The sequence below is a fragment of the Euleptes europaea genome, chromosome 18, assembly GCF_029931775.1.
Source record: "Euleptes europaea isolate rEulEur1 chromosome 18, rEulEur1.hap1, whole genome shotgun sequence".
In the NCBI taxonomy this organism is placed as follows: domain Eukaryota; kingdom Metazoa; phylum Chordata; class Lepidosauria; order Squamata; family Sphaerodactylidae; genus Euleptes; species Euleptes europaea.
In genome coordinates, this window is record NC_079329.1 from 41961771 (window position 1) to 41988241 (window position 26471).

Sequence of the window (26471 nt, forward strand, 5' to 3'; positions counted from 1 at the left end):
TCAGACGGCAATGTGGAGGGCAGGGACAGTGGTGTTGGAGAGAAAGAGGTCGCACGGGACCCTCTACTGCAGAACAACATGAAAGCTCACCACAAGGGAACAGGACAGCTGCCCCCCCCCCCAGAGGAACTCTCAGCTGCTGATCAAACCCCCTCCCCTCCTTTCATCCAAAGGGGGGAACCCTTCAGTCCTGAAGAGGTTGGTTCCTGTTCTCATTAGGGTTGCCACCAGGTCCCCCCAGGCCACCGGCAGGGGATGGGGAAGCAGGCGACAGGCCCTGTGGAGTCTGGGGGCAGGGCAGGGGGAGTTTCTTCCTTTTTTTATACTTGTCCCACCTCTAGTCACTGGGAGAAGGGGTCTCTGCCCCTCGGTCAGAGGAAAAGGGATTGCTGGAAGTCCCCAGAAACCAGAGAAGGGGGGAATGGGGCCTGAGTTGACTGCCGCATTACCACCCACAAGGTGCAGAATGAAGCTGGAAAGCTTGCGACCCTGAGTCCAAACCATGGAGAGCCAGCTTCACGGACACTCTGCAAGGGAAGCCTGGAGGAAAAGATTGGCCTCAAGGGTTGTTGTTGGTTTTTTGTAATACGCCAGTTTTCTCTACCACTTAAGGAAGAATCAAACCGGCTTACAATCACCTTCCCTTCAACCTTCCCTTGTCCCCACAACAGACACCCTGTGAGGTAGCGTTACTGGACTGTTGCTGAACACGTGCAGGGGGGGAATCGGTAACCTGGCTTAAATTTTATCTGAGTGGCAATCAATGGGAAAAGAAGACGGGGTTGTGAATGAGGACATCAGATTAGGAGTCAAGGTGAGGGTCGTACCAGTTGTGTGAAACATCCACAAAAGTGCAAACTTTCATCTTAGTTGCAACTTCACCCTTAGTTTGTTTTTTATTTTGAAGGCACAGGCATACAAACAAAGCTCCCACTCAGGTCAGGTCTGCCAATGGAAGATGCTAGAAAAAAGACATCACAGGGCTGCACTGAGGAGATTCCACCTCTTCCTCAGCTGGCCCTTTCAGGCTCCCCTTCCGCTCTGTTCCCATTTCTTCTGCTCTTTTTAGTTGCAAATGCTGCCTCTTCCACTTCTCTCTTCTTGGATGACGCACCAACGACCCCCCCACCACCACCACCGTGGCTTGGCTGAGGGGGGCCCTTTCCGCCTCTCACCAAGCCCTTCGGCAGGAGTAGCGCTAGGCCACTACTTGGGCTCTCCTGTCCTCGGTTCTAGACTATGGGCCAAGGAAAGTGCTTCAGTAACTCAGCAACAGACAGTCATCAGCTAAAACTAACAAGAAGTGATGGATTCTGAATCCTTCCGTCTCCTGTACATACGAGAGAAGCTCACTGGAAACCTCAGAGAGAAAAGCGCTTGGTGTCTCGGTGTTCTCTTATCATCTGAGCGGGAACGTCCATCAAAAGGCTTTTTTGTCTAATAAAATCAAGCCTGGTGTTGTGGCAATTGCTAATTATTGTTATACCAAGGGTGGACAATATATCCCTGGAGGGATTCCAAGTTTTTAATCTAAAAATTATTCCAATTATTCTTTTTGGTGCTGCTATTTGGGCCCGTGCCCTGACTCGGATGGCCCAGGCGAGCCTGATCTCATCAGATCTTGGAAGCTAAGCAGGGTCAGCCCTGGTTAGTACTTGGATGGGAGACCACCGAGGAAGTCCAGGGTTGCTGTGCAGAGGGAGGCACTGGCAAACCACCTCTGTTAGTTAGTCTCTTGCCATGAACCCCCCCCCAAAAAGGGGTCGCCATAAGTGACTTGATGGCACTTTACACACACACGCACACACACACACATTTGTCAGCCCAACCCACCTCATAGGGTTGTCGTTGTGAGGATAAAATAGACGAGGGGAGAATTTTGTGAGCGGCCCCGAGTCTCCACCGGGGAGTAAGAAAATCAAGAGAGATGGTCCTCCTCTTTAGAAAAGGGGGGCGGCGGCGCGTGGGGAGGGGGCGGGGGCCCCCTTGGCGAGGGCTGGTCCTCCCTCTCCTCGCTCAGCCAGCAGCCCTGGCGGGGCCTCCGGGGGGCTGCCGATCCCTCCCGGGGGGATCCCGTGGTGGCGAGCAAAGGCCCGGCGGTGGCTGGGTGGCTGCTAGGCACGGGGGCGACAGGGAACCTCCCCCTGCACAGGCAGTCAACCTGCCCCCCCCCCCCGGGCCCGCTGCCGGGCGGGCAGGGCGCCGGCGTCCTCCCCGTCCCGCCGGGCCCGAGCCAGGAGGGGGCAGGGGCGGCCCGCCGCCAAGCACACGGCCGGACGGACGGCCGGACGGCCGGCGGGGCCGCCTCCCCTGGCGGCACGGGCGGCGGCCCTGGGGGGCGGCCCGGCCCTTCCTGCCTTCCTGCCTCCCGACGCGGCTCCCCCGACGGCTGCTGAGCCGGCCGAGCCCGCCCGCCCGCCCGCTCCTGCCCGGGGAGTCCCGCCTCCGCAGCCCTGGGCGGCGTCTGGGTGCCGCGCCGAGGCGCACCTGCGCCCTTCCCCGCCCGCCCGCCGGGCTGCGCGCCTCCTCTTGCAGCGCCCCCCGCGCCCCCCATGCGCGCCGCCGCCGCCGCCCTCCCCCTGCTGCTGCTGCTGCTGCTGCGGGGCTCAGGTGAGCGGCGGGCGGCGCTGGCCTCGGCCGGGGGGGGGGCGGGAAGCGCCTTGCCCCTCCAGGGCGCCTTGCCTCTCGCTCGGGAGAATCGCGTCACCCCCCCCCCCCCGTGAGGTAGGCCAGGTGGAGACGGACTGGCCCCTCTCCAAAGGGTGGCTGCCTGCTGCTTGAGGAGGGCCCAGGGGTTCCCTGATTCTTACAACAGCCCTGCAAGTGAGGCCACTGATGCCTGTGGGCGAGGGCGGGGAGGGGGTCCTGCTGCTGCTGCTGCTGCTGCTATTCTGAAGCCTCCAAATGAATCTTTGCTGCCCCGGGCAGAGTCCTGGCTCTGCATGGACCCCAGGCCCCTCGTCAAGCCTCCCATGACCCTTCGGCAGGGCTTGCTCCCAAGGAAGCCGGCGCAGGAGGGTTGTGTTGAGCGCTGTGCTGTCATCCCTCTTCTGGAGGGTCGCCTTCTCTTTCCCTTTGCATTTCTATGCAATCTCCTCTTTCTGCCCCTGGGCCGGTCAGCCACTGGCGTAGGGCTCTGGGGACATCCGGCATACCAGCGCTAAGCCTTGGTAACCAGCCGTCCTACGAAGCCGCCTGGCTGTTTGCTCTGGGCCGGGGGGGGGGGCTTGCTTGTGTCTGGCGAGATGTGTTTGTGTCCGGCGAGCTGCCCTTGAGTTGACAAACCAGCACTGTGGCAATCCGGGCAAGGGTTTCTGGCCAGCCTGTCACCAGTCAGGCTGGTTGAAGTGGTTTTCCCCTCCAGGTAAAGGCACTTAGAACTGTCACCTCCAAGCCTGCCCTGCAGAGGGAAATCAGTTTTCCTTAACTGGCACCTTTGCTGTGTTTTTGGTGGATGGGCACATTAATCTATTTTTTAGAGATGCATTTTCAGAAATCTTGGGGTAGCGTCAAGACACTTGTCTTAGAGAAACTGAGAACTGCTTTGGGAGTGACTCCTTCCTGAAGGCGAGGGCAGGTGCATTTGCTGCCTCACGTAATTGGCAGGTAAACGCCTCCCTGCTGGTTTTGGCTGGCCGGGAAGCTACCCTGACTGCTCCACTTCTCTCCTTTCCTGTAGGGTGCCAGCATGTTGCTGGAACGGGGCTTAAAGTGATGGCACACCAGCCAGATGTGCCCATCTTGAGGATCCTCAGCGCCCCTGGGGCAGAGATGCCTTTGTCGAGAGTTGAGTATGAGGAAACGGAAGAGGAAGGCGTGAAGGAGCTGGTGACTCCTCAGTGGCTCGTGGATGATCCAGGGAGAGGTGAGCCAATGTGGATGATTTTTTCAATCGGGATCTCTTTTGTCCTTGACAGCAAGCTCCATGGAGAATTTGAGGAGGTGTCCCAGGTTGAGTTGGCAGACATGTTCTGGGTGCCTGTGCTTCTTAAGCATATGGGGAGGCTAATCTAGATCAGGACCATGGGGACAAGGAGAATCCCCCCCCCCAGACCATTTTCCTGACCTGAAACGGACCGGGGGCTCTGTGTGCCGTGTTTGGGGCTTGAGGTGTATTGATGGGGCACACAAAGGTCTCCCCCGTGGGGCAAACAGGTCCCCCCAGGTCAGTTTCAGGTTGGGAAAATGGAGAAGAGCTTAAATCCCCTGTCACAACAGGTGGTGGATGTGAACTGAATCCGGGCCTCACACACCTGGGGAGAAAAGGCCTCCAGAACAGATCAGCCTCCGTGGGGACAGATCCAGAATGTTTATGCTGTTTTGTCCTAGAGCAGAGGTTTCCAGCCTGCAGGCACCTTTTGAATGTCAAGAGGCGGTAGAGAGCGCCACATCAGAATGCCTGCCACAGGAGGCAGTGCCAAGCACAGCACCCCCTCCTTGCTTGGTCAAAGGGCCACGTGGCAGCCACCCTGAAGTCGGGCAGCTGCCATACTCTGAGTCCCACCACTGGCCTGTCAAGCACAGAGGCGTGGGCGAGCCTCTGGAAGGACAGTGAGACTGAAGACAGGGAAGTGGCCTTCTACTCCCAATACTGCTCCCCCTGCTGCAACAGCCCAGCTCCGTGGGCCCTTAAGGCAATGAAGAACTCCCCTGCCTGCTTATCCAAAGAAGCTCCTGGCCACCGTCCGTCGCCCCTGGCAGGAGCCACGCGCAGGCAAGGAGAGCCCAGGGGCTGATCAGTCCTGCTGGGCCTCCAGTGGCTGAGGCCTGCTCTTGCGCCCATGGAAAACCTGTCCGTTGGAATGAGGGCAGCCCAATTACAAGTCCTGCCTTATAATGGGCAAATAGTGGGCGCCATGTTGGAAACCCCTGTCCTAGCGAACTGGGATAGAAACTCCACTTCGACGGCACGCTCCCGCGGCTGGAGTGAATTCCGACCTGGGATTCCTTCTCGCTGCTCTGAACAAGAAGGGAGGAGGGAGTCACACAGAAGCCCAGTAACAGGCTGTGGCCCTCGTCCCCTGCATGCCCCTTGTTATAGCAACAGGCCGCTGGCAGAAGGGGAAGGTCTTGCCACCCTCCCCTTGGCCTCTCGTTTGCGTGGTGGGTTTTGTGGCACCTGCGCGTTGTTTCCTGCTTGGCGTTCACTGCCTGTTGGTGTTTGTGAGAATTTTAAGCACAGTTGATCCTGGACAAACCAGTCAAATGCAGCGGTGAGACCTGCACAAGCTGCCTGTGGTGGGGGTGGTAGGGTTTTTGGCTGCATGCCTATTGGCGAATCAGATGGTTTAGAATGAGGCAGCGACCACCTGCCTCTCTGCCTGTCCTAAAACCAGCTTGCTCTTTTGCAGTAAAGTATGTTGGTTTATTTAAGGGACTTGCAGCCCACCAAGGCAACTAACAAGAGATTAACAAACAGAAACAAAAGCCAAACACATAATAGTGTGCTGGTGATGGTGTTAATCCACTGTTCCAGCTTGTTGAATAAGAGTCAGAAATGGAGTTTAGACAGAATCAAAAAGATTGATTGGGCAGTAGTGGCTAAGATCCAGTTGAACTTCCTTTTAATTAGGGATTGTTCCTTTGCTGCTCAAATCATAATTTGTTTGCAAAATCAGAGCATCGTTCTTGAACACTAGGAAAATTGTTTTCTCTTTACTGTGTGTTCTGCACTGGATTCCGAATGTGTTGTATTTTTATGTTCTCTCACTACAGCTTGGTTTGCATGCAACAACCTTGTGTTGTTGAGAAGACATGCATGTACTAGGCATAGAATCATAGAGTTGGAAGGGACAACCAGGGTCATCTAGTTCAACCTCCTGCACAATGCAGGAAATTCACAACACTTCCCCACACACACCTAGTGACCCCCTACTCCATGCCCAGAAGGTGGCCAAGATGCCCTCCTTCTCATGAACTGCCTAAAGTCATAGAATCAGCATTGCTGACGGATGGCCATCAAGCCTCTGCTTAAAAGCCTCCAGGGAAGGAGCGCTCACCACCTCCTGAGGAAGCCTGTTCCACTGAGGAACCGCTCCAACTGTTAGAAAATTCTTCCTAATGTCTAGATGGAAATTCTTCTGATTTAATTTCAACCCGTTGGTTCTGATCCGACCTTCTGGGGCAACAGAAAACAACTCAGCACCATCCTCCATATGATAGCCCTTCAAGTACTTGAAGACGGTTGTCATAACACCTCTCAGTCTTCTCCTCTTCAGGCTACATATACCCAGCTCCTTCAACCTTTCCTCATAGGACTTGGTCTCCAGACCCCTCACCCCTCTACTTTCTTCCAATCAGCTTTCTTCAATGTCCAGCTTTCACACCCACACATAGTAATAGGGAATACGTTGGCATGAATTAACTTGATCTTGGTGGCCAGTGACACATCCTCACACTTCAGAATCTTTTCTAGCTCCTTCATGGCTGCCCTTCCCAGTCTCAATCTCCTTCTGATTTCTTGGCTGCAGTCTCCCTTTTGGTTGCTGGAGCCAAGGAATAGAAAGTATTCACCAATTTCAATTTCCTCCTTGTAACCCTTAAAGTTGTGTAAGTCTCCTGTAGTCTTTACTTTTGTCTTCTTGATGTTCAGCTATAGTCCTGCTTTGGCACTTTCTCTTTTAACTTTCAGCAGTAGTCGTTTTAAGTCTTCGCTATTTTCTGCCAGTAATGTAGTATCATCGGTGTATCTCAAATTGTTAATGTTCCTTCCTCCAATTTTCACTCCACCTTCATCTAAATCTAATCCAGTTTTCCTAATTATATGGTCTGAAAATAGATTGAAGAGATAGGGAGATAAAATACATCCTTGTCTAACACCTTTGCCAACTGAAAACCATTCTGTTTCTCCATATTCTGTTCTAACTGTGGTCTCTTGTCCAGAGTACAGGTTGAGCATCAGAACGATCAGATGTAGTGGCACACCCATTTCCTTTAAAACCAGCCATAGCTTTTCGTGATCCACACAGTCAAAAGCTTTGCTGTAATCTATGAAACACAAGCTGATTTTCTTCTGAGATTCTCTTGTATGTTTCAGTAACCAACGTAGATTTGCAGTATGATCTCAAGTGCTTCTTCCTTTTCTGAATCAAGCTTGAACAGGCATTTCTCGTTCCATATATGGTAACAGCCTTTGCTGTAAGATATTTGAGCATCACTTTACTTGTATGAGAAATTAATGGGATGGTCCGATAGTTGCTGCAATCTTTGACGTCTCCTTTCTTGGGAAATGGAATGTAAATGGATCATTTCCAGTCTGTGGGCCATTGTTTTGTTTTCCATATCTGTTGGCATATTCTTGTCAAGATTTTGATGGATATTGAAATCCCATCTGTTCCTGGTGATTTGTTTCTCTCAATTGCTCTCAGTGCAGCTTTCACTTCACTTTCTAAAACTGTAGGTTCTTCTTCAAAAGATTCTTCTTGGAAGGAATCTGTCATCATTTCATCTCTTCTGTATAGTTTTTATTCTGTATAGTTCTTATAAGCACTACTTATTTGTTTATATTCCTCATTGGTTATAAGGCCCTCCTTCTACTTCCTAAATGAGTCTTCCCCCCTCCTCAAATCTTTAAAAAGCTGTTTATGGAGCCACCTTGGCCTCTTTAGGCTCCTCCCATTTTTCCTTCTCATAGGAATGGTTTGTGATTGCACCTTCAGTATTTCATTTTTAAGAAACTCCCACCCTTGAACTCCCTTCTCCTTAAGTATTTCTGTCCATTGGATTCTACCTAGCATAAGTTTAAGCTTGTTAAAATTTGCTTTCCTAAAGTCTAACCTATACGTACAATTTTTCCTTTCCCCAAGATTGTAAATTCCAAGATTACATGGTCACTACCACCCAGGGTGCCTACTACTTTAACCTCATCAACCAGTTCTTCCTTGTTGGTGAGAATCAAATCTACGATAGCAGATCCCCTTGTCCACTTTCTGGAATAGTAAGTTGTCAGCAAGACAAGTCAGGAATTTATTGGTTCTTGCATTTTTAGCAGAGCTGGACTTCCAACAGATATCCGGGCAATTAAAATCTCCCATGACCACCTTGTTCCGTCTCCTTGAGAACTTTGTTATCTAGCCTAGGAGTGTTCCATCCAAGTCCTCTGCCTGGTTTGGTGGTTGATAGCAGACCCCCACCATAATATCATGATTATTTCTTACTCCTTTTATTTTTACCCATAGACTCTCGACTGGACTTCCATCCTCAGATTCATGTATTTCTTCACAAGTATACACATCTTTGACATATAGTGCAACTCCTCCCCCCTTCCTTATCTGTTTATCCCTTTAAAACAAGTTGTACCCCTCAATCTTAATATTCCAATCATGAGTGACATCCCACCAAGTTTCAGTAATGCCAATTAGGTCAAAATCCCCTTCCTGTATTAGGGCTTTGAGTCCTTCCTGCTTGTTTCCCATACTCTGTGCATCAGTGTACAGACAGGGAAGGGCGTATTGGAGGGGGTGTTGCTATGTATATCAAGGAAAGCATAGTGTCTAATAAGCTAGAGACCATAAAAAGGGCAGACTCGTCCACAGAATCCTTATGGGTGACGATTCCGGGCCCCAAAAGAGATTTAGTACTGGGGACGTTCTATCGGCCCCCTGACCAAATGGCTCAGGGTGATCTTGATATGGAGAATGAAATTAGGGAAGCATGTAAAGGTAACAAAGTAGTAATAATGGGAGACTTCAACTTTCCTCATATTGATTGGATAAATGTATGCTCCAGACAAGCCAAAGAGATAAAAATTTTAAACATCCTAAATGACTGTGCCCTCGAACAGTTGGTCATAGACCCAACCAGAGGGGAAGCAATCCTGGATTTAATACTCTGTGGTGCTGCCGGTGACTTAGTGCGGGATGTAGCTGTAGTTGAGCCAGTTGGCAACAGTGATCAGAATGGCATCAAATTTAATTTAGATGTAAGTGGGAAAGTGACTGGGAAATCTCATACAATTACCTTTGACTTTAAAAGAGGGAACTTCTCTAAAATGAGAAAACTGGTAAAGAGGAAGTTGAAAGGAACAGTTAAGAGGGTTAAATCTCTTGAAAAGGCTGGGGGTTACTCAAGTCCACATTACTAGAGGCTCAGCTAGCTCGTATACCGCAGGTCAGGAAAGGTAGTAATAAGTCCAAGAGGTCACCACCATGGTTAACGGGTAAGGTGAAGGAAGCAATTAGAGAAAAAAAGTCTTCCTTCAGAGACTGGAAGGTTTGCCCAAACGAGGCGAACAGAAGCAAACACAAACTTGCACAAAGGAAATGCAAGCAGATAATTAGAGATGCACAAAAAGATTTTGAGGGGCATATTGCTAAACACATCAAAACAAACAATAAGAAATTCTCTAAGTATATTAGGAGTAGGAAACCAGCTAGGGAAGCAGTTGGACCATTGGATGACAATGGGAGTAAAGGAACTCTAAGGGAGGATAAAGCGATTGCTGAAAAGCTAAATGAATTCTTCTTATCTGTCTTCACTGTTGAAGATACAGGGCAGATTCCTTCTCCTGAACAGAGATTTTGGAGAGGGGAAAATGAGGAACCGAGGCAAATAGTGGTAAAAAGGCAGGAAGTCCTAGAACGTCTAGACAAACTGCAAAGGGACCAGATGGTATTAATCCTAGAGTTCTTCAAGAACTCAGATGGGAAATTGCTGAACTTCTAACAAAGATATGTAATATGTCCCTTCGATCAGCCTCTGTACCAGAGGACTGGAGAATGGCCAATGTAACACCCATGTATAAAAAAGGTTCCGGGGGGACCCAGGAAATTACAGGCCAGTTAGCTTAACGTCTGTTCCGGGTAAATTAGTGGAAAGCATTATTAAAGATAAAATTGTCAACATATAGAAGGGCAAGGTCTGCTTGGCAAAACCCAACATGGCTTCTGTAAGGGCAGGTCCTGTCTCACTAACCTATTAGAGTTTTTTGAAAGCGTCAATAAACATGTGGACAGGAATGAGCCTGTGGATATAGTGTATTTGGATTTCCAAAAAGCTTTTGACAAAGTCCCCCACCAAAGACTGCTAAGCAAACTTCATAGTCACGGGATAAGAGGACAAGTCCTCTTATGGATTGAGAGCTGGCTGAAAAATAGGAAGCAGAGAGTAGGAATCAATGTCCAGTTCTCCCAATGGCGGGATGTGAGCAGTGGGGTGCCTCAGGGGTCTGTGTTGGGACCGGTGCTTTTCAACCTGTTCATCAGTGACCTGGAGTTGGGGTTAAACAGTGAAGTAGCCAAGTTTGCAGATGACACCAAATTATTTAGGGTGGTTAAAACAAAATCAGACTGAGAAGAGCTCCAGAAGGATCTCTGCATACTGGAAGAATGGGCATTAAAATGGCAAATGAGATTCAATGTGAGCAAGTGTAAAGTGATTGTGAGAGTCTCAACCTAACTGTGCTAACTTCGCAAAATCACTTGCTCAGACTTGGATGCAGAAACAAAGGATTTATTGAAGACTTCAGATAGTACTAGACAGACACGGGTTTGAAGTTGCAAGTGAGCTGGCTTATCGGGGTTACAGTATATACCTACTACAAGTCTCTTTTGTCGTGGGAAGTTACAAGATAGATTGGTGCAATACAAAACATCAAACAAGTCCCAGAGAGGCTGTTAGGACTATCAGATCCCCAAGGCCATATTCGGCCCGAGGGAGTGTATGCAGGAAGCGCAGCAGGGGAGGGCAGGAGCGGCACCTGGGAAAGACGGATGAGGCGCCGGGGCCCAGGAAGGCAAGGGAGGTGTGAACTGCTTTTACGAGTTCAAAGTAACAGAGATAGAGGAAGCAGGAATGGGGAAGGGGAGTCAGAGACACATGTCCCTCACATTCTGCCCCCCTTAAGGCCCCCCTCCCGCAAGGTTGGGAGGGTGAGGTTTATCGGGGTAGGCGCAGTGGAACTCGTGAACCAGGCGGGGGGCCGCCATGTGTGGGGCTGCCACCCATTCATCATGTGCAGGGCCCAGATGTTTCCATCGAACAAAGTAATACAGTTTTCCCTTTTTCCACTTGGAATCCAAAACCTTGGACACCTCCAGGTGTGTGTCCCCACCCACTACTGTCGGAACCTCAGGTTGAGGGGGGGAGTGGAACTGGGGAGCGGGTACGAAAGGTTTGAGAAGACTGATATGAAATACGGGGTGAACGCCCCTAAGGGTCTTTGGCAGTTCCAACTCCACAGTGACATCATTGATCACCCGGGAAATGGGGAAAGGACCCACAAAACGATCGTTAAGCTTTTTGCAGGGCCGAAGCGAGCACAGGTTCTTGGTGGAGAGATAAACTTGCTCCCCCACCTTGAGCTCCCAGCCCGGGGACCGATGTTTGTCGGCCTGTTCCTTGTACTTGCGCTTGGCCCTTTCCAGGTTTTTTTGTAACCAGGGCCAAGTGGATTGAACCACTTGCACCCACTCTTGGACCTCTGGGACTGCCTTGAGTTCAGGAGTGACGGGGGTGGAGCTGAAAGGGCCAAACTCCGTACCGTATACCACCTGGAAAGGGCTAAACCCAGTGGAGGAGTGGGGGGCGTTGTTGTAGGCATACTCAGCAAACGGCAGCAGGTCTACCCAGTCGTCCTGGTGGTAATTGACATAGCATCGGAGGTAACACCCGACCACGGCATTTACACTTTCGGTTTGACCATCGGTTTGGGGGTGGTAAGCTGAGGAGAGCCCCTGCTCCTCCACCCCCATCAGTTTCAGGAAGGCGCGCCAAAATTTGGCAACGAACTGGACCCCCCTGTCGGAGAGGACCTTTTTAGGAATCGAGTGAAGCCTCAGGACATGAGTAACGAACAGTTTGGCTAGTCCCTGGGCCGAGGGGAGTCCGGCACAGGGGACGAAGTGGACCTGTTTGGAGAAAAGGTCCGTGATCACCCATAGGACCGTCTTACCCCGGCTAGGAGGTAGATCGGTGATAAAGTCCATGGCGATCACTTCCCAGGGTCGAGAGGGCATTTCTAAGGGCTTCAGAAGCCCCGGGGGCTTTCCCATCCTTTTTTTAGCAGTGGCGCAGATGGGGCAGCTGCGCACGTATAGTTCCACATCGGCTCTCATGCCCGGCCACCAAAATTGCCGTCTCACCAGGTGCAGGGTTTTTACAAAACCAAAGTGACCCGCAAGCTTGGCCCCGTGGACAAGTCCCAAGACCTCCTTGCGGAGAGGCGAAGGGATGTAAAGCTTTCCACCCTGCACCCAGAAGGAATCCCGCTGTTCCATGCCGGTGGGAAGAAGCTGTTGTTCCGCTTCCTGCAGAGACGCGTCCCGGAGTCTCTGCTGGAAGGCTTCCGGAACGCCCTTGAGCATGGGACTACTCGGTTGGCGGGCTTGGGACCGGGTGGTGACGGCTAAACCTGGGACCTCCCCCCGCTGCTCGGGGGTGAACAGGGAGTCCACGGGACGATCAAAGTCGTTGCGGTATTGGGGAAGTCGGGACAGGGCATCTGCCAGGGCATTTTCTTTCCCGGGGAAGTGCTTAAGGGTGAAACGGAACTTGGCGAAGAATTGAGCCCACCGAATCTGTTTGGCATTGAGCTTTCTAGCCCCCTTGAGAGCCTCCAAATTTTTGTGATTGGTACACACCTCAAACGGAAAGTCCGCCCCTTCGAGAAAATGTCTCCAGATGGTGAGGGCATGTTTTACTGCCGCCGCCTCTTTCTCCCAGATAGCCCAGTTGATTTCAGACTGAGAAAATTTCTTGGAGAAGTAGGCGCACGGTCTCAAATCCCCACTGTTATCCCTCTGCAGGAGTGCCCCTCCCATGGCCACGTCCGAGGCGTCCACCTGGACCACAAAGGGCTTAGAGCAGTCCGGGTGGGCTAACACGGGTTCGGACGAAAAGAGCAATTTTAGCTCATCGAAAGCCTGCTGGCAGGGGGGAGACCACTGCAACCTGGCGGAGGGTAGCGCGGCGTTAGCTCCCTTCCCCTTTGTGCGCAAGAGGGAAGTGAGGGGAAGAGCCACCTGCGCGAAATTGGGTATGAAGTTGCAGAAGAAGTTGGCAAACCCCAAAAATTGTTGCAGTTGTCGGCTTGTGGTGGGGGGTTCCCAATCCCGCACTGCCTGAACCTTACCGGGATCCATCTCCAACCCCTGGTGGGAAATAACATAACCCAGGAAAGTGATGGAAGGTTGGTGGAATTCACACTTTGACACCTTAGCATACAATTTATGGTCCCGCAGACGTTGGAGGACTTCACGCACCAGGCGGACATGCTCGTCCATGGTGTCAGAATAAATGAGAATATCATCCAGGAATACCACCACCCCCCGAAATAACAAATCATGTAAAACTTCATTGATTAATTGCATGAAAACACTCGGAGCCCCAGAAAGTCCGAACGGCATCACCAAATATTCAAACATGCCAAAACAACTTGAAAAGGCCGTCTTGGATTCGTCCCCCTCCTTAATGCGGATGCGGTGATAGGCTTCCACCAAATCCAGTTTGGTGAATATTCGGCCTTCCTTCAATTGTGCTAGAAGGTCTGGAATGAGAGGAAGGGGGTAAGCGTTAGACTGAGTGACAGCATTCAGTCTACGAAAGTCAATACACAGTCTCAAGTCCCCTGTTTTCTTTTTGACAAAAAAGGCGGGGGCGGAGTACGGAGCTTTGGAGGGACGTATGAAGCCCCTGGCTAGGTTAGTGTCCAAATAGTCTCGCAACACCGTCTTCTCATTAGGACTCATGGGGTAAACCTTCCCCTTGGACAACTTGCCCTCTCCCACGATCTCGATCGCGCAATCGGTTTCTCGGTGTGGGGGCAGTTCATCACATTCCCTCACATCAAACACATCCGCGAACTGGGAGTACTCCGAGGGTAGATGGGGCGTAGCGGAGATGGGCTCGGGGGAACCCACCAACGCGGCGGCCGGGACGCAAAGTACTTGGTCCTTGTCGTGCATGGCGCAGGGGTCCTCGGGGAAGGTGAGGGTCCGCTTGACCCAGTCAATAGTGGGGTTGTGTCCCTGTAACCAATTCATCCCCAAAACTACGGGGGCAACTATGGGGGCGATGGTAAAGTACAGTCGTTCCCAATGTTCTCCCACTGCCATGACCACCGCAGTGGTACAGTGAGTGACGGGCCCCTTTTTAAAGTCACTACCGTCCATTTGAGAGAAACGGAGAGGACCCGGGAGCCGTTTGCGGCGACCCGTAATTTCTTGGCAGTCTCCTCACTAATCAAGGTACGGGCACACCCTGAGTCAACTAGTGCGGGGAATTCTAACACTGTCCCCCCTTTGGGTAAAGACAGGTGGACCCGGACGTACACGTTATCCTCTTGGGCGCTTACCATCGGTGGAGCTCCTTGCACAACGATAGGCACGGTCTGCTGAGGAGCCCCTCTTACAGCAGACCGATGGCGTTTTTTGCCGGCATCTCCCACTCTTCCTCCTCACTGGATGAAGGACATGTGGTAGTTGTAATCCGTGACTCGGCAGAGTCAAAAGTTGCATTTGTAATCCGGGGTCCCGATGGACCAGTGGAGGTGGAGGCTCCCTCTTGAGCGCTTGCGTGTAGCGCGGTGGGTGCGCTCCGGCATCCGGGAGCACCGCTTCGGTGTCGAGGTTGGCCCTCCGCCGGGGTCTTCTCCGGCTCGGTCGGGTTTGGGCGAGAGGGGGCCGGGCGCCCGGAGCGGGACGGGCATTGCGAGGCAAAGTGGCCTTTACCTCCGCACACCAAGCACACCCCGGTTTCGAAACGCTTGCGGCGTTCGGCCATTGAGGGGCCGCCGCCGCCCGGGGTTCGGGAGTCTTTAGTGCCGCCTGGTTTGTCCCCCCTTGGCTTAAAGTCGCGGCCGGTGCGCTGTTTGGACAGGGTCAGCAGCTGCTTCCGATTTTCGATGTCGGCGGCGTGGCGCACCCAGCCCTCGACATCCGGGGGGTTACCTTGCATGAAGGCCCAATGTTGCAGGTCCGGGTTTAGTCCTTCCCTGAAGCACTGCACTCGGGTAGCCTCGCTCCAATCCAAAATTCTGCTCGACAGAGACTGGAACTCACTCGCATACTTCGCCACCGACTTAGTCCCTTGGCGCAGTTGCATCAGAGTGGCCTTGGCCCATTCCCCCAGGTTCGGGTCCTCGAACCTGTTGTGGAGCGCAATCATGAACTCATCCAGGTTCCGCAGCACCGGGGAGCGGAGCTCATATTGTAACACCATCCACGCGGCCGCTTCGCCTTGTAGGAGGGAGGCCACGTACTGGACCTGGGACTCTTCCAAGGTAAAGGTCCGGGCCTGTTCCAGCATAAAAATATCCACTTGGACCATAAAGAAGGTTAACTGATCCCCCGACCCATCATACGTGATCTTCAGGTCACGGCGGGCCGGAGCGCTGGGAGGAACGGGGGGAGCCGTCGGCGTTCCATCCGGAGGGTTGCCGGGGGGAGGCTGTACCTTCAAAGCGTCCATGGCGGCAGCCATCTCACCCATCACGGCCTGCATGGCATCCATCCGCTCCAGCATGGTTTGGCGTTCCTCCTGCCATTGCCTCCGTTCCTCGTCCATCAGGACTTCCCTACGCGCGGAGTCGTCCTCGAGTCCCGTACCGGACAACCCCAAGCGGCGGTGCTTCGCCTCGGTCCGGGAAAGCGACCAGCCCTTAGGAGAGTCCAGCCAGGAGTTGAAGGTGTTTTTGGGTTTCGTACCCAAGCCCGGTCCCGGGTGGGGGGCACCGGGTACCTTCCGCCTGGCACCCTCCTCCTTAGGGTCCGGTTTCTCCGGAACCTCGGTTTTGTCCGGTGAACCCGGGGGAGTTGAGGTATCCTCCTCGCCTGGCATTACTGTCCCTTAAGGTACAGATGCAGAACGAAAAGGCAAGGACTTGCAACTTAATGTGAGAGTCTCAACCTAACTGTGCTAACTTCGCAAAATCACTTGCTCAGACTTGGATGCAGAAACAAAGGATTTATTGAAGACTTCAGATAGTACTAGAGACACACGGGTTTGAAGTTGCAAGTGAGCTGGCTTATCGGGGTTACAGTATATACCTACTACAAGTCTCTTTTGTCGTGGGAAGTTACAAGATAGATTGGTGCAATACAAAACATCAAACAGGTCCCAGAGAGGCTGTTAGGACTATCAGATCCCCAAGGCCATATTCGGCCCGAGGGAGTGTATGCAGGAAGCGCAGCAGGGGAGGGCAGGAGCGGCACCTGGGAAAGACGGATGAGGCGCCGGGGCCCAGGAAGGCAAGGGAGGTGTGAACTGCTTTTACGAGTTCAAAGTAACAGAGATAGAGGAAGCAGGAATGGGGAAGGGGAGTCAGAGACACATGGCCCTCACAGTGATGCATATTGGGGCAAAAAATCCCAACTTCACATGTACACCGATGGGATCTGTGCTGGCAGCGACAGACTAAGAAAGGGATCTTGGGGTGGTAGTGGATAGCTCAATGAAGATGTCAACCCAGTGTGCGGCTGCTGTAAAAAAGGCAAATTCCATGCTGGCCATAATTAGACGAGGAATAGAGAATAAAACTGCTGATACCATACTGCCCTTGTACAAGTCTATGGTGAGACCACACTTGGAATACTGTGTACAGTTCTGGTCACCACACCAAAAAAAGGATATTACAGAGCTTGAGAAGGTGCAGAAAAGAGCAACCAAAATGATTAAGGGACTAGAGCAATTGTCCTGTGGGGAGCGGTTAGGACGCTTAGGGCTGTTTAGCTTGGAAAGAAGATGGCTAAGGGGAGACATGATAGAGGTCTATAAAATTATGCATGGTTTGGAGAGAGTGGACAGGGAGAAGTTTTTCTCCCTCTCCCATAATACTAGAACACGGGGTCATCTGCTAAAGCTGGAGGGTGAGAGATTCAAAACAGATAAAAAGAAGTATTTTTTCACACAACGCAGAGTTAAATTGTGGAACTCCCTGCCCCAGGATGTGGTGATGACTGCCAGGTTGGAGGGCTTTAAGAGGGGAGTGGACATCTTCATGGAGGAGAGGGGTATTCATGGCTGTTAGTTAGAATGGATACTAGTCGTGCTGCATACCTATTCTCTCTAGTATCAGAGGAGCATGCCTATTATTTTGGGTGCAATGGAACACAGGCAGGATGGTGCTGCTGCACTCATCTTGTTTGTGGCTTCCTAAAGGCACCTAGTTGGCCACTGTGTGAACAGACTGCTGGACTTGATGAGCTTTGGTCTGATCCAGCAGGGCCGTTCTTATGTTCTTATGACATCGGAATCCGTGGTTTATGTGCCCAGAGGTTTTCGTTTCTGTACTTACCCATTAGTTGATGTTTCCTCACATACATGCCACTCCCTGCAAATCTTTATTGTTCTCATCTCCAGTTATTGTCAGCATACAAGGCTTTACATTTTTGTCTCGCTCCCCCATAGGATTTAGTTTAAAGCCCTCCTTATCAGGTTGGCAAGGCTCTCACCAAACACATTTTTCCTATCCTTGTGAGGTGCAAACCATCTCCCAATAGAAGAGCTTCTCAAAAGCATAAGCCGGTCCAAAAATCCAAACCTTTCTTGATGACACCATCCATGCAGCCAGTCATTAATTTGTAGTATTCTTCTTTCTGTTCCTAAGCCACGACCTTCGACATGCAGAACAGATGAAAACACAGCCTGCACCCCCAGGTCCTTCACCTTCTTACCCAGAGCCGCATAGTCTCTTTTAATACGTTCTGGGCTGTGTCGGGCAATATCATTTGTTCTCTCATGAATGAACAAGAAATGGTAGTAATCTGTGGGCTTGATGAGTCTTCCTACCCTTTCTGTCACATCCTAGATGCGTACACCTGGTAGACATCAGACCTCTCGAGATGACAAGTCCTGTCGGCATTCTTTAGACTCTACCCCTCTCAATAGGAAATCCCTAATTACCAGAACATGCCTCTTCTAGTCATATGTGTACATGTGACTAGAGCCCATATTTTAATTCAGTACCAATTAAAATTAGTACTCTGGGGAAAGTCCAAAGGTAAACGTCTCTGCTGCCACTGATCACTCTGGCACTGAAGGAGCTCTGCAGATTTAGGTTTTAGCATTCATTGTGTGATTTTAGACAAAGGAATAGGGTTACCAACTTCCAAGTGGAGGCTAGAGATCTCCTGGAATTACAGCTGATCTCTTGACTACATAAATCACTCATTATTTATTTAAAGCATTTATTCCACTTCTCCTGGAGAAAATGGCTGCTTTGGAAGGTGGACTGTGTGGCATTATACACTATCAAGGTCCCTCCCCCCCAAACCCCACCCTCCCAGGCTCCACCCTCAAATCTCCAGGTATTTCCGAACCCAGGGCTGGCAACCCTACAAAAGAAACAAAGCTCCCAGGCATTTCGGAAGAGAGCGCAGAGATCTGGAATACTGAAACCCAGAGGTGTTTATTGAGCACTCGTGCAATCAAGTATATAACTAGTGCTGGATATTGCAAAGTAAATATTTCATATCGCTGCCTAACATCGTAAGAACATAAGAAAGGCCCTGCTGGATTAGACCAAGGCCCATCCAGTCCAACAGTCTGTTCACACAGTGGCCAACCAGGTGCCTCTAGGAAGCCACAAACCATCCTTGTGCAGCTGCTAAAGATGGTTGGGGGAGTAGTAAGAAGCAGTAGAGGGGAAGCCCGGGGTACTCTTTGGATCCTGAATGGAGAAGTCATCTGGTGATTTTCTCAGGCACCTGGTAGTCTTGAGAAAGGGCAGTTCGGAATTCCCGGCGATGGGTGCTGGGCTCCGGGCACAAACCCAAGCCAAGGTCCAGGTCCAGATCCAAGTAGACCTGCCTGGGGAAAGTACCGCCATGTGCAGGCTGGACACGGAAAGGGAGCTGGAGTGCATGGTCTACGACCAAGTGGGATCTGCCTCTAGAACTGCTTGCTGAGAAATACTGAACCAAGCATTTCATTTTCTTGGGCTTGAGGATGGGAGGAAAATCCTGGTGAGCTCTGAGTTGAGAGCCTTCTGATTGGTTGAGAGGAGTGGTGGTGTGGGAAAACTTTCCACTGAGGAAACAGAGGGAGGGTGGGGCAGGAAGGAGGTAATTAAGAGGTTGTTCACCTTGCCCGGAATTAAGTGGAGGTGAACAGCGGCACACACAGACCTAAAAGGCTGTGGTCACCGGGGTCTCTCGTTCGCAAGGGATGTGGTAGCACAGCTGAACCCTTGTGCTAGCAGCCCTCTGGATGGATCTGAAATGCCTTTCGCAGGGGCCCACGAGCCCTCCGTGCACGGCCGGGCCAAATTCTCTGTGGTTGCAATTGTGACCCCGGGGCTGTCTGTTTGGAACATGGCTAGAAATACTGCCTTTCATGTGTCTGTATGAAATGTGGGGGGGAGGCAAAGGTAGAGATAGAGGCCAACAAAATGGTCAAGGCAACAGAGTAACTAAGCCACAGGGTATCACCCATCTGCCTAGCCCACCCAGAAGAATCTGGGGGAAAATACTCCCCAAAAGGGGCTTTGTTATTTAATGGCACTTGCCTGGCTTTACTATTTTGCCTACCTGGGTCCCAGTTATGCTGGGGGAGGGGGGCACACAGCCTAGTTCTGTGGAATGACTTTTGCTGGCTTTCCCATTTTGCCTGCCTCAGTCCCAATCCTACTGGTGAGAGAAGGAAGGTGAGTGTTTTTCCAGGGTTAAAAACTGGTCCACAGATAGTTTGCATTGCAAAGTAAGCCCTGAATCCCAGCAGCCTGTCCCACCCTTCTGCACAGGGGCCGACAGGAGATGCTGGCCAGCTGCCAAGCGTGATGATGAATATTGCTGTCTGTGCATTTACACTGGAAAGACAAGTCAACCTGGCAGACATAACACATGGAGAAATGCGCTCCACCCTCTTCACTTCGATAGTTTAGTAATTGGGGCTGCACTCTACACATGCTCCAGAAGCTAAAATACTGGCAAAAGGAAAACTACAGATGAGTCGCTGCTTAGTTATGCAGATAGACCTGGCCAGAGTGGAACGAAAGGTGTCTCATCTAACTCCTTAGCCAGGATGTCACACCTGGGGACGGAGACCAGGGAAGTCGAATGCCAACATTGTGTATCTTCCTATTGGGTCAGAAAGAAAGGAATGACCCCCTAGAGGGGACGGACTCCAGAAAAGGGAGATTAAACATTCTCTGGACACAGCAGAGAAACTCTCCCTCTTCCTCTGGCCTCTTACTGGTCTCTTCAACTTGCAAGCCATGCAGGGGTAGCTTTTATATCGGGACTCTGTCTTGACCATGTGTCGAAGAACAATGGAAATAAACCCCATAACTGGGAAAGCAGAGGTAATGGGGGATTTTTAAATTGCTGTAACTTCAGTAGCCTCTCCTGATAACAACAACATCTAGCGCTGGGGTTAGAAAGAGATACGTTTTTGCTTTTTCTGCATACGTTTGCACCATCTGAGTCTTGTACAGATCCTGGGCGTGCTTTTGATTTGTTCCCTTGCAGCTCAAGGGGTGCTCATCTCTCTTGTGCAATTGGGGCTTGTCCCAGAGCCTAACAAATCTTAGCCTTTCCTCCCAACACCATTTTCTAATCTATACATTGAGACACCTGATCTCCCCGGTCTAACTTGTCCTTCATGTGGAACAGGTAGCAGTTCTGAGAACACTGACCTTCGAGATCCTGGGCATTATTATTCTGCCTTGTAGCTGACGTTTTCCCTCCAGGACCACGTGACTACTTTTCTAATGTAATTGGTGTGAATGTGGACTGTGACTGCTGACTCCTCCTCCGCCTTCTCCACGCTAACTCTGACAAGACAGCCAGTGACATCCACAGCCTACCAGCCAGCCAGGCGAGTGGGTCACCATGCGGGCCAAGGGCCTGTCAGAGACCCCGCTTTCTTCATGATCACATTTCCCACAACAAAGTACCACCACCCCTAACCCCAAAGGGGTGTCCTGGACACAAGAGGACATTGGCTGTTTTCCACGTAAGGGGTCCAAGGGATTACTCCTTGCTTAAGGCACAATGTCAGGGCATCTGTCCGCAGCAAAGCTGGCCGGCTCCAGCAGGCCCTTGGGGGTCTGACCATCACCCTCCGGGACAGCCTCATGGGGATCTCAGAGGGAAGAGGGGATTGGTGGGAATTGATGCAACCTTATATTAGAGTATCGGCACCTCTTCTGTAGCAAAATAAAAAAAGGACCTGTGGCACTCTTTGCAAAACACTGGATAGCCCCCACCACTCTGCTGACTTTCTGTCTTCGGTGCTTGTCCTGAAGCAATGATGAATCCTCCATGCCAGGTGTCCTCTTGGCCTGCCCCGCTTGCACGCTCCAGGGACAGCTGTTGGGCCTCTGGTTAATGCTGCATGCAGCAGTGACCGGCAGCTTCTTCTCCCAAGCCAGACAGTAGCAGGCTCTATCAGCTGGCTGCCCTCAGTCAGCAGAAGCCCCTCACTCTAGGACCACGTACCCGAACACACGAAGAACTACAAGCAAGTGTCACGCACACAGATAGGACTCGACAGCTCAAGAACCAGCCAGCCCTGAGCAAGGAGATGCGCCCCCCCCCCCCGCCTCTTGTGCTGGCCCCACACCAGTGGTGTCATGTAAAAGTCTGGGGGCATCTGTGGAGAAATGTGTTTTCCTTTGGAGGTTTGAACTGAGCAAAACCTTCACGTTCCGTTTTTAAAAGATTGGCAGAGAACAGGCAGGATGGGGGGAGGTGCCAATTCAATTGCTTTCTAGCCTCACCTCAGCCACCCTTGAGAAATGCTAATAGGTCTAGCAAGAGACGACGACGACGAGGTGGTCAGGTCCCCACCCCACCCCACCCTTCAGCCAGGAAGGGGGACATCTAGCAGGGAAGCGAGTTTGGAGGTTTCTCTCTCCTGGAGATTTCAGGAAGGGCTTCTTTTACCCCTCCCCTGGTAAGAGGCAGGCAAACAGAGATGATAAAACTCCTTGGCACGAGGAAGAGGAGGAGGGTCTCTTTTGTGCTGATTCCCCTGAGGCAGGCAGAGCTGCCCCACAGGGCCTGCTGAAGGGGGCCATTGCCATGTGGAGGACCCCAGGCCTGAGCAGAGGCTCCAAGGAAATTGGGAAACCTCTGGAACCACTGCAACTTTGCAGCTTCAGGGGCTGGCCTTAGGTTCACATCCACGAGGGCATGCACCACGGGAGGGACAAAGGAGCCAGATGTTAACGCTTTCCTCTGGGATCCCTTGCTCCGTCTGTTGCTGTACTAACCATATGCATGTGGACACATTGTCTTTAATAAACGATTTATAAATTTTAATGCTGCTAATATAGGAAGTGCAGTCAAGTTCACAGCTTACTTATCGAAACCGCGTAGGGTTTTCCAGGCAAGGGATGTTGGGGGGGGGTGTTTGCCGTTGCCTGCCTCCTCGTGGGCTGAGAGAGTTCTGAGAAGATAGGGTGGCCCTGGGAGAAAGGCCGGCAGGGACGGGCATGCGGGCGAGAGGTCTGAAACCAGCCCCAGGTTTGTTCCTGGAGCCCCCGCCCCTCCGGATGGGAGGGGGTGAAGCATGGGCGGCCAGAGACCACCGTGGTTTGTCATGCAAATTAAGGGGCCACTCCTGGCAGCGGCCCTTCGTTGGGGCTACTTAGCACAGCGCCAGGTGCTCATTGGTAGGTGGCCTGCGCCCCCCCCCCCGACCCACCCTCCACACCCATCAGTGTCACACCCGCACCGCCCATACACAGAGCTCCCCTCCCCCAAGAGCTCCCCCTGGAGTCCAGAGGGAGAGCAGGGCGCTCGCGAGGGGATTGGCGTTGAGCCCTCCCTCGGCCAGGCCGGCTGCATATGACCCTCCCGCCACCTTCCCTAAGAAAGAAGCAGGCGCCCCGGGTCACAAGAACAACTTTATCAGGAGATTCCATGTTGAAGGGGAAGTGAGAGGCCGTGGGTGGGGTGGGGTGGGCTGAGTGGGGAGGGTGCAGCCCATGTCTGGCTGTGTGTTTGTGGGGGGGGGAACGAGCTGACACAGAGGATGGAGGCGGCGGGAACCTTCCCTCGATGAGAGGCTCCTATTAATTTGACCGGGTTGGGGGGGTTTTCAGGTGAAGTGGCAGCCCATGGAGAAACCTGAAATGAGAAAAAGGGTCTGGGGGTGTGTGCAGCAGACCCCCGGGTGGCATGTGCACCAGCCAGGGATCTGCCAGCCACAGCATGGTAGTGGTCCTGGTCCTCAGCTGATGTGGGGCAGTGGCAGGATCGTCCTCAGGCTGCCTGTGGAGGCTGAAGAGGGCTGACTGCGAGGGCCGCATGAGTAGTGGGCGGGTGTCCTGAGGACAGCTGTGGTGAGGGCAGAATGGCAGAGAGGCGTTGCCAAGCCCCTGTCCTGGCCAGGGCGGGCTCAACATCTGGAAAAAAGCAAAGAGAGGGATCAGAGGTGGACTCGGCAAGGGGTTAGCCAGAGGCTCTGGCTAGAGCGAGGGCGAGTGTGTGCTTCCACTGCTCCAGTCAAGAGGGGGGCAGGGTCCCGGCAGGCTGGAGAGCTCAGGTGCCCACAGCACAAGTCTGCCGGTGAGACTCCCATCTGAGAGGTGGCTGACCCCCAGTGTTCGGGGGAGGCCCAGGCAGAGTCCCCTGAGAGTTCAGGAGGTGGAGAGAGAGAAACGCAAAGTCCCAACCCCCCCCCCCCGGAACAGACCGGCAGCATGCCGGCCCATGCGAGGCTTACCTGTCAGGTGAGCACCAGCCTTGAAGTGCCACTTATGAGGGAAATTTCAGCCTCCAAGGGCCCTCCTCCAGGGTTGTGCTGCCACTTCCTGGGCTGGCCCCATTGGTTGGCCTTCTAGTCGGGTCCTAGAGGCACCAGGCGGAGATGGGCAGTGCTTGCGCACAGCGCAGAGACGAGGGTCCGGGGCGGTTGCATGGCGGTCAGTGGGCTATGCCAGGTCGATAGCTGGTGTAACTTTTCAGTGGCAAAAGTGGGTGTTCCCGGGCTGAAAGGGTCTTAGGAGGCCTCCTAGCCAAACGCACGCCCCTGGGAATGCCCCTGGGGCTGCCGCCAGCCGCTCCTGCACCTCTCAGGCGCTGGTGCGGCCCTTGTGCCAGCGTACCTGCACCTTCCCTCTGCCACCTGCCGCCGGCGGAATAACTTGACTTACGCCGGCGTCCAGGCCGCTTGCGTCGGGGTAAGTGCTGTTTGCGCCAGTGCAAGTCCCTGGGGGCCTCCTAAGCACTTTCGGCCCCAGAGCTCAGGAATGCGCTTTTAGCTACTACACCATGCTGGCAACGCTGGTAGTGATTCTCTGTCCTACATAGACCTCCACCATTTCAGACATGCTATTTTAAAAGGAGCTGTAGGAGAAGAAGTTAGTCTGTTGGCAAGAGGCCACTGGTGCACAAGTGCAGCTGTACCACTGTCTCTGTGGTAACCAGATGCTGGATAGCATAAGAACACAAGAAAAGCCCCTGCTGGATCAGACCCAGGCCCATCAAGTCCAGCAGTCTGCTCACACAGTGGCCAACCTGGAAGCCCACAAGCAGCGGAAGATGCAGGGATGAAGCGAGGCCTTAGAACTCCAGCGCAGGGAAGGAAAGCCCTGGTCCTCTCGGTGGGCAGTCCCTTCAAAGGCCAGGTGTTTGGAGTAGGTGAATGGCTAGAGGGAGGGGAAAGTCCCTGGGGGTGTTGGGAAAGCCAGGTGGTGGCACATGCCAGGTAGAGACCTTGGTACCCAGATGCTGTGGAGGGCAGGGTGGAACAGGGCCTGCAGGCCAGAGAGCAGCTGTCCCACCACAGCATCTTGAAGACTAACAACATTTAGACTGAACTTTCCCCCCTATAATGCTGGGACTTGTACTGCTCAGTGGAGTTAATGGCAATAGGTTCAAGAAAATAAAAGTATTTCTTTCTGTAAGATGTGATTAATTTGTGGAACTCACTGACACAGGATGTAGTGATGGCTACTAATTTAGATGGCTTAAAGGGTGATTAGATAAATTCATGAATAAGGCTACTAGCCATGATGACTTAATAGAACCTCCATGTTTAGAGGCACAATACCTCTCGATACAAGCTGCCTAAGCAGATCTTAATCAACATGTTATATTGACTGCTGAGTGACTGCTGTATCCTGGACTAGATAGAACAGGGGTCCCCAAAGTGGGCAGTACCACCCCCTGGGAGGCAGTGGGATTCCTAGGGGGGCACTAAGAAGCAAGGGGGACGCAGGGGGGCACTAGAGGTGGGCCCCTTCAACTGTGTTGTTGGATAGGGTAGGGGGAACTGGGGTTGAGTTTGTGGAACCAAGGGAGCGGCGGCCTGAAAAGTTTGGGAATCACTGAGATAGAACATTGATCAGAATATTGAACAGATCCAGCAGGGCTCTTATTATGTTCTTTCAGATTTTCTTCCTGTTGATTTGATGTTACCCCAGGATGAGCCATCCATAATGTCTTCGTTAACCCAGGATCTTTTTTTAAACTGCTAAAATACATACCTCCTTTCACTTTATAAGGGTCTCTAGATACAGAATCACATTTTGGTCGGCAGAGGCCAAAAGGGCCCCAAAGAACCCTTTCTTGGAGAAAGTGAATGCTCAGGTGGTCCCATTTATTTATAATACAGTACTCGGGTTTATCTGAGGCATCTTTGTATTTTGTGTAAAGAAACTTGCCAAGATTGCTGAGCCATATTTAAAGAGTATCGTTTAAAGAGTTGCAGGGTTTTATCTTCTCTCCTCCTCGCTTGATTTTTATTATATCTCGGTTTTGGTTTTAATCACCTGGTGTGATTCTCATTCCCAGTTCCTGAAGTGGAGGAACCTTCTCTCTGATCAGCCTGGCCTGGAGCAGGGCCTCCCTTGTCTGCGGGAGGTGGGCTTTCAGAGGTGCCCCCCACCCCCTCTGGTGCCTTTTAACAGGGCTCCAGAAAGGGACCATGTTCTGAAACCAGCTCCCCTGACCTTGTGGGTCACCTGCTCGTTTGTGTTTTGATACTAGCAAGCTAGACAGTTCAGGATATGATTCTGAAACTGAGCGGGTGCCCCTGTGCCTGTTTGTGCAGGTGTGTGAAGATTATCTGTGAATGTCTTTTTGTTTTATGGTGGTTAGATATGGGGCAAATTCATTTCCATGCTACCGTTTAACCACTGAATATGTGGGTCTTTTTGTTTTTGTTTTTGTTTTAATTGGCAACTCCTGTCCTGATTACTGTGCTGTCCTTTGAACATATCTGAAAAAGAAAAAAATTGGGAGGGGGTGGCCATATTCATTAAAATGGCTTACCCTAATTAGTGAACCCTACTTGATTGGCCCCCTTCTGGATGCACACCTTAACGTGGTGAGGGGGTTTGTGTGTGTCAGGGAAGCTGAGAGCAATGCCGTAAGGGGTCTAGACTCTATCAAGAGACTAAACTCCTAGCAGAGTCACTCAAGACGGAATGGTCACAGCTGAGTCACCAGACGAAGATGCATCCACCCCCTTAAGGGATCAATGGCCACATCCGCAAAAGAGAACAGGCAGTTCCAATGGGGATGGGGGCAGAGGAATCCCTGAAGGTTAGCTACTGGGCAGCAGCAGTAGTGGAAGGTGACACT

At 52.0% G+C, this 26471-nt stretch overlaps 1 protein-coding gene across 1 annotated transcript in view; it reads left to right on the forward strand.

Annotated features, from left to right (window-relative positions):
- The first annotated feature begins 3714 nt into the window (after positions 1–3714).
- The window catches only part of AREG (amphiregulin), a 74876-nt gene continuing 52119 nt past the window's right edge, over positions 3715–26471 (forward strand). The window contains exon 1 of the mRNA XM_056864735.1: positions 3715–3865. Within this exon, the coding sequence (XP_056720713.1) occupies positions 3715–3865 (151 nt within the window). The remainder of the gene's footprint in view (positions 3866–26471) is intronic.